Source organism: Cannabis sativa, chromosome X, assembly GCF_029168945.1.
Source record: "Cannabis sativa cultivar Pink pepper isolate KNU-18-1 chromosome X, ASM2916894v1, whole genome shotgun sequence".
In the NCBI taxonomy this organism is placed as follows: domain Eukaryota; kingdom Viridiplantae; phylum Streptophyta; class Magnoliopsida; order Rosales; family Cannabaceae; genus Cannabis; species Cannabis sativa.
The window spans coordinates 39,931,603-39,940,370 of NC_083610.1; the positions used below are offsets into that span (position 1 = coordinate 39,931,603).

Sequence of the window (8,768 nt, forward strand, 5' to 3'; positions counted from 1 at the left end):
CACACCAGAAGATGGAGAGACTTTCGAGTTCAGGGGGGTAGGAAAGAAACCCCGCACTCCTATTATTTCGGCAATGAAGGCTGGGCAACTATTGCAGCGTGGGTGCTTAGGGTATCTAGTTAATGTGGTTGATGACACCAAGAAAATTGAAAGAAAGCCGGAGGAAACACGGGTAGTTGCTGAGTTTCTTGATGTATTTCCAGAGGAGTTACCCGGGTTACCACCACACAGAGAAATCGAATTTGTGATAGAATTAGTGCCGGAACGGCACCGGTTCCGCGCACCATATAGGATGGCACCATCGGAATTGAAAGAACTCAAAATACAGTTGGAAGAATTGCTTAAGTTAGGGTTTATCAGACCTAGCTACTCTCCGTGGGGCGCACCAGTTCTATTTGTTAAAAAGAAAGACGGTACTATGAGAATGTGCATAGATTACCGAGAATTGAACAAGGTGACTATAAAGAATCGGTACCCACTGCCGAGGATTGACGACTTGTTTGACCAGCTTCAAGGGAAAAAGGTATTTTCTAAGATTGATCTTCGTTCAGGGTATCATCAGCTAAGAATCAAAAATGAAGATATACCGAAGACAGCCTTCAGAACGAGATACGGGCATTATGAGTTCATGGTGATGTCATTTGGACTTACAAATGCCCCCGGCAGCTTTTATGGACCTCATGAACCGAGTCTTCAAGGAATATCTGGATCAGTTTGTCATTGTATTCATAGATGATATACTGATTTATTCTAAGACAGAGGAGGAACATGAGGAGCACTTACGCTTGACCTTACAGCGACTGAGAGAACATCAATTGTATGCCAAGTACAAAAAATGTGAGTTCTGGTTGTCCGAGGTTGCATTTTTGGGCCACATTGTGACTAACGGGGGAATAAAAGTAGATCCTGCTAAGGTTGCTGCAGTGAAAGAATGGCCTAGACCAAAGACCGCCTCAGAGGTTCGAAGCTTTTTGGGTTTAGCAGGCTATTATAGAAGGTTTGTTGAGGGGTTCTCAAAGATAGCCACACCCTTAACAGCATTAACTAGGAAGAATCTAAAATTTTTATGGTCAGACAAGTGTGAGCAAAGCTTCCAAGAGTTGAAGAATAGACTTATCTCAGCACCAATCCTCAGTTTACCAACAGAAGAGGGACAATTTGCGGTATATTGTGATGCATCTAAACAAGGGTTGGGTTGTGTTCTAATGCAAGAAGGGAAGGTAATTGCTTACGCTTCAAGGCAATTAAAAGAATACGAACAGAGATACCCGACACATGACCTAGAGTTAGCCGCAGTGGTTTTTGCACTAAAAATTTGGCGTCATTATCTCTATGGAGTGAAATGTGAAATCTACACCGATCATAAGAGTTTAAAGTACTTTTTCACCCAGAGGGAGTTAAACATGAGGCAGAGGAGATGGTTGGAGCTAGTCAAAGACTACGACTGCGAGATAATGTACCATCCCGGTAAAGCCAATGTGGTAGCGGATGCACTCAGCCGTAGAGGTCCCGGACTAGTTTCCACTTTACAAGGAGTATCAAGGGAATTAGTGGAAGACATGGAACGAGCTGGTATAGAGTTTATTACAGGACAACTTGCAAAGGTCACACTTCAATCCACTTTGTTAGGAAGAATTAAGGAGGGGCAGACGACAGATCAAAAGCTCAGTGAACTAAAGCAAGAAATTTTGAATAGTAACGCCAAAGATTATGAAATATCAGACACGGGATTAATTTGGTTCAAGGGACGAATTTATGTGCCCGATAATGATGAGCTCAAGAAGAGGATATTGGTAGAAGCTCATACTACACCTTATTCAGTTCATCCCGGGACCACTAAAATGTACCATGACCTAAAAGTATTGTATTGGTGGCACAGTATGAAAAAGGATGTAGTTGAATTTGTGGCCAAATGCTTAACATGTCAACAAGTTAAAGCAGAGCATCAAAGACCAGCGGGATTGTTACAACCACTGAAGCTCCCTGAATGGAAGTGGGAAGAGATTTCCATGGATTTTGTGACTGGATTACCTAAGACTACAAAGCAACATGACGCCATTTGGGTAGTCATTGATAGGTATACAAAATCTGCCCATTTTCTACCAGTACGCATGACTTACTCCATGGACCATTTTGCTGAACTTTATGTGAATGAGATTGTGAGATTACATGGGGCACCGTATTCTATTGTTTGTGATCGAGATGCTCGGTTCACTTCGTCTTTTGGGAAAGCTTACGGAGAGCAATGGGAACTCGATTGAAGTTCGACCGCATATCATCCGAGAGACGGATGGTCGGGCGAGAGAACAAATCAGATCTTGGAAGATATGTTGAGGGCATGTGTGATAGATTTCCAAGGATCATGGAGCAAATACCTGCCTTTGATTGAATTTTCTTACAACAACAGCTATCAGTCTACAATCGGGGTAGCACCCTATGAGATGTTGTATGGAAGAAAATGCAGGTCTCCACTGCATTGGGATGAGTTGGGAGAGAACAAACTCCTAGGGCCAGATGCAGTTCAGCACACCAACGAAGCTATTCAGAAGATCAGGGCTAGAATGATCACGGCTCGGAGCGGACGTAAATCTTACGCAGACCTGAAGCGGAGGGACATTGAGTTCGAAGTGGGTGATCATGTGTTTCTTCGAGTGACACCACGAAAAGGACTCTCGGTGAAGAGATTTGGCAAGAGAGGGAAACTAAGTCCCAGATATGTTGGTCCATTTCAGATATTGGATAGAGTGGGCAGTGTAGCTTATAGAATAGCTTTACCGCCATCATTATCTGGGGTGCACAATGTATTTCATGTATCTCAACTCCGGAAATATGTGTCAGACCCATCGCATGTTTTGAGCTATGAAACACTGGGTTTGCAGGAAGATTTATCCTACAATGAACGTCCGGTAAAGATTCTTGATCAAAAGGATAGGATTTTGAGAAATAAGACAATTACCCTGGTGAAAGTCCTATGGAGAAACAGTGTGGTTGAGGAAGCTACTTGGGAGCTTGAATCTGATATGCGAGAATAATATCCGAATTATTTGAGTAAAATTTCGGGACGAAATTTTACGGTAGAGGGGGATAATTGTAATATCCGCTAACTCCGAAAGGGTATTTTTGTAATTTTATTTAGCTGAGAGTATTTTTTTTATAATATGTATGGAATTATTTTTATGATGATATAATATGTGATTTTATTGGCATGTGTATAATGCCTAATAGATACATTTGTCTGGATATTGTTATATGGGTATATTATTATTATTATTATTAACATATTATTATTATTATTATTATTATTATTATTATTATTATTATTATTATTATTATTATTATCGTATGATTATTATTATTATTATTATTATTATTATTATTATTATTATTAACAGTTAGTATATGCGATACGTATACACGATTCAACCGAACCGAACGCCTATTTTGGTGGAATGGGAATCGCTCCACTTCGGTTCAATGCGATATTTTGCTTGGGTTTAAACACGATAGAAATTAGGTTTTAAACTCTATTTTCGTTCACCCAAAACAGAGAACCAACGAGAGAGAGAGAGCACGTATACGGCGTATACGATACCGAAAATTTTCGTTTCTTCAAGCGGAGTGAAACCTGGGTGAACGTGGGGGTTTGGGATCACTTATATACGACCTAAGGAAGCTTTTTAACGTGGTATAAGGGGCGGAAGTCGTCGTTTTGAGATTCGCCATTTTTGAAGCTTCAAAGGTGCGGCTTAGTTACGGACTCGAATTCGAACGTGTTTAAGCTTGTTCTTGGGTCAAGGGAGGTTATATTTGAGTGCATGGGACCCTAAGGATTGTTTTTGACGTAAGAAAATGAAGCTTTAACGTCCAAAACGAAAATCCAAAATTTTGACTCCATTAAAGGCGGTACACCGCCAACGAAGAAGACAACCCCGATCTGCCTTCTCGGACCACTTTTCTTGATCGTTTTGAGGTCCTGAGCATTGTGGAGAGCTTCCCCAATCGAAAGGACGCTTCAAGAGCCATCGGAGACAAAGTTACACTTTACCGGCGACGAAACCGACGAGAACGCCGGCGACCGCGTTCTGACCGTTTCTGAGGTGTTTTTCTTAGATATTTTTGTATATTTTGATTCCTTATTTTATTCTAAGGTGCTTGGTGAAGTTTCATAATTTTCTGAATTTATTTGGAATTATTGTGAATTATTTAGTATAATTCATAGATTAATTATGAAAAATACTTAGACTACTCAGAAAAATCTAAATATATTTTATATGATTAGTTATGAGATATAAACTATTGCAAAATTGGTAGATTCGAATTTCGGTTAATTTTGTATTTTTCATGAATTATTTGTGTTATTTATTAAATTAATTATAAAAAATACTTAGGTTGCTCAGAAAAATCTAGATTAATTTTATTTGATGGACTATGATATATAAACTGTTATAAAATTGGTAGATTGAATTTTCAGGCGATTATGTATTTTTCATGAATTATTGATGTTATTTCTTATTTAAATTATGAAAAATACCTAGGTTGCTTAGAAAATTCAAAGAAAATTATTTATGACTTATTACAGATTATGAAGTGTATTAGAAGAGTTAGATTCGGTTTTTAATCAATTTTGGTATTTTTCATGAATTTACTTAATTAATGCTTAAGTTAAATATGAAAAATAGATAAGTGTTGTTAAAATAGTAAAATGTATTTTTGAAATATCATTTACTGTCTATGATGTCAAAAGGAATAGGTTTTATTATTTATTAGTTGATGTAGGTATTTATTATAATTATTGGTGATTAATTAACTATTTATTTGGACTTTAATAAGAATAAATGGTATTTTAGTAAATTTTACGTAAAAATGTGTTGTATGAATTCATGTTTTACGTTAAGAATGTTTGTTTGAGTCCATGCAATATGTTTGTGTGAATCTAAATAATAAATGCTTATGTATGGTGTGTCATGCAAGCGAAATGGACCTATGTGTTACATATTTTTACGTAAGTTTCTGTATGAGTTTAGAGATTCATACTTGAATGTATTTTGAGTGTATTGTTGTGTTAATGAATGTCTAGGATCTTGTTCTCAACAAGGAAATTCGTTGAGGTGCTCGAGGTAGCAAGTGTGGTCTTAGCAACTGAGGTAAGAAGAGTGGACATCTGTGCACAGGGTGTATGTTATGCATACAACTTGGGTTGGTTTGCTATTTAATTTGATTGTGTTATGATTTCCTTATATTTTGTGAGCATCGTTAGCATGAGAATGATATTAGGATCTTGCTGCTTGTGTGAGCATAACACTTGCAGGTTATAACATTATCATGGGTGAGTACAACTTATGGTAATTAATTGCCCTGTTGGATGCCAAGTGTGAGAATAACACAAGGCAGGGCAGTTTACCTCATGTCTGATCAACATGAGTGTATAGTTGATTATCGTATGTGAGTATAATGTGCGATATGAGACATGATTGGTGCATGTGAGAACAACATGCGTTGTGGATATATTTATGGAATGTGAATTACTGTTGATTAATATTAAAGAGCAAATTATGTCAAGTAACTAGTTAGGAGGGTTATGTCCTACATAGCTCTTCTTACTGGGCGTTAGCTCACGGGTACTCTGTGTGCAGGTAAGGGTAAGGCTAAGCAGTGAGAATGAAGAGCTCGAGGCGTGGACCGCATGTTAGGGGGCTGGCACAGTATTTTGCTTTTAGTGTTTTTAACTGCTAAACATTTTGGAACTATTATTTTGACTTAACTAGTTCTTATTTAAGTTTACAGTACTAAAGTATTTTGTTTTAAACAATGAGATCTCATGCTTGGATATTTTTCAATAAAGCAGCATTTGATTGTCTTTATCTTATTAAATTGTTTTATACGGACTATCCTATGTGACATCTCGGGAAATCGGGGTGTTACAATAATTAACCTAATACAATTATTTAAATAAGGCAAATGGGCCTTCACAATTGGGGTAGTTCATGTGAGGGGGAGCTGGGTTCAGTATGTCGTACCCACTTCTATGGTCCCCAACTCTCACACAAGGCCCAAAAGAGAGAAATTTAACCTTAAAATAAACAATTGTTATTCATTGAATAAGCTCAAATCTAATTGGGCCTAAATAAATTTCCTTATGTCAAAATTTATTTTAGCAACCTAGTCCATTTACTTAGTAAAAACTTAAATGGGCTTCCTATATGCCTCTAAGCCCAAAAGCAAACATATAGGCTCACACAGGTCAAATGATTTGGATGGGTCCTATCATGTTACTAGGTTTACACAGATGAAAAAAGTACAAAATTTACCTGTTACAAATTATTTATAAGATCTATCGTCAATTGGACTATGATTAAAATCAGATCATTGGATCATGATCTGTCAACAAGTTAATCATAGCAATTTAGATCAGATAAATAATAGGTTTGTAAAAAAGTTTTGAATAAACAATATAAATAAACAAACATTGTCCATGTAACAGATGTGAAAATAAGATATTAATATAATTAAATTATTATTCTTAAACTAACCAAATAAAGGAAACTAATTTTAAAATATCTAGGTTTATTTGAATCAAATTAAATTAAATATCTAATAAGATCAATGATTTGAAAGAAAAGAATCTTCAATATCACTTTCAGATCTTATAATTTAATAAAATTGAAGTAATAAAATAAACCAATTTTAAAATAGATTTGGTTAGATAATTATTATTTTAGGAATAAAATAATAAATGAATAATAATTACCATAATTATATGTCAAAATATCTCAAATTAAGCAATATTCAAATCTCTACAAAAATATCTATGTTATTTAAATATTTAAGATATGATTTATAAATTTCTAATAAGGAAAAAATGATATATATAGAAAAAATATCATTTTTATACTTATAATTTATAAATAATTAAATATTTAACAAAATAACAAATTTTTGAATTTGAAAACATTATGGTAAGTATATCTATAAAAATATCTATGTTAATTTCAAATTTATTAATTATTTAATTTGTCATATAAGATAATTTTAATATAATATTTTAAATAAAAAGACAAAGTTATCTTTTAATTTAAAATATCTTAAATATCAAAATATCTAATCTTATAATTAAATAATAAATAAATATTAAAGAAGTTAACAAATTTTTAAATCTGACCATAATAGAAAATATTTAAAAATAGAAATATTTAAAAATTGGAAAAATTCCAAATTGAAAATATTTAAGATTGGAAACATTTCAATTTAAAAATATTTAAAATTGGAAAAATAAATTTTGGGAAACAATCCCATGAAAAATTGGATTTTTTTGGGAAAAAACCTCAAAAATTGGCAATTTGTGGGGAACTGCCAGGATAGGCTGCATGCAGCAACCATGATTTCCAATCTTCCAAAATTCATATCTTTCTCAATTTTTATCGGAATCGAGTTCCGTAAAAAACAAAATTGCTTAATTTTTCACAAGGAATCCAAATAAAATATTTTCAAAAATTAAAAAAAATATATTTCATGGAAAAATTTCGTACAACATTATCATTCATCACATAAGCACATAAACCAACATGAAACCATCCAAATCAACACTGAAACATGCAATCATCGTTTTAATTCATATTACATGAAAGTAAATCATTTCCATGGGTCTGGTGCCAGTTGTTGGAAATTATTTTACCAGGATCTAGATTTACTAACAAGTATGTTGGATTAACAACCTAATATGAATTCTAAAACAATGAAAATAAACACATATAAAGTTAGAAAACCTTACAGTGGGTGCAGCAGAATAATATGACTCCTTCCGTTCAGAGCTCTAGCCCTTGATTCCTTTCTGTAGCAGAGCATCACCAAGATCTGAACCTGGATCTTCTTTTCTCCTTCTTTGATGCAGAATTTCCATAGACTTCCATACTATGATTGAGATACCACTTGATGTGTGTGGGCACTACTCATCTCACAAGGATTTCGAATTTTTCTCTCTTTTTCTCTCTTGAATTTCGTGGCTTATCATCCATGCAAGAGAAGAGAACAAGGTTGCTTTATATAGGGAAAAGGGAGAGCACAACTTTCCAAATAAACAGTTTCCTTAATTACTGTGTAATCAATTAACTGCCTTATCTAGTGTGATCAACCACTTTCCTATTTTTGGTAGGCTTTGATTAGAAATTACATGGCAACTAAAATTGAAAATAATAATTGGGAAACACACAAAGAGGTGCCGGCCATAGGGTGATATGGGCCTCACTTGGATTTTGCAGTTTCCTCAATTTTATTTCAATTTCTCCTAAAATGCCATTTTGCCAATTCTAATCATTTAAATGCCAAAACTAATTATTTAATAACTAAAATAGATTATTAAATAATATTGTCATTTAAAATAATTATTAATTAGACATACAAAGTCTCTTAATTAATAATTAAACCTAGAAACCCTTTTCTTTACGATTTCATCCTTAAACTGTGAGAATTCATAAAGTAGACATAGTCTAACTTTTAGAATTATAATTGATTAATTAAAATCAATTAACTGAGTCTTACAAGAAGTATGGTCTCAACTAGTATGGGGACCATGGGTCTATATAACCGAGCTTCCAATAAGTCGAACCGAATTTACATAAATTCCCTAACTTATTAATTCCTCATTGAATCCACACTTAGAACTTGGAATTGCACTCTCAGTCATATAGAAACGCTCTATATGTTCCACGATATAGACACGTCATTAGTTATCCATTGTTATAACCCTAATGTGATCAATGATCCTCTATATA

General features: G+C 34.3%; 1 protein-coding gene and 1 long non-coding RNA gene across 2 annotated transcripts; both read left to right on the forward strand.

Moving 5' to 3' along the window:
* The first annotated feature begins 2,441 nt into the window (after window positions 1–2,441).
* Window positions 2,442–3,032, forward strand: LOC115717801 (uncharacterized). Its single transcript, XM_030646775.2, has one exon. It carries the CDS (start codon window positions 2,442–2,444, stop codon window positions 3,030–3,032), a length of 591 nt encoding a protein of 196 aa, XP_030502635.2.
* A 365-nt stretch (window positions 3,033–3,397) lies between these two features.
* On the forward strand, window positions 3,398–5,861 carry LOC133032578 (uncharacterized). Its single transcript, XR_009685188.1, has 3 exons — window positions 3,398–4,097; window positions 5,078–5,144; window positions 5,634–5,861. It is a non-coding gene; the product is annotated as an uncharacterized LOC133032578 (long non-coding RNA).
* Window positions 5,862–8,768: the final 2,907 nt, after the last annotated feature.

What these genes read in the sequence shown, in the direction of transcription:
- LOC115717801 (XM_030646775.2), top strand. Translation starts at nt 2,442, where the DNA reads ATGTTGTATGGAAGAAAATGCAGGTCTCCACTGCATTGGGATGAGTTG.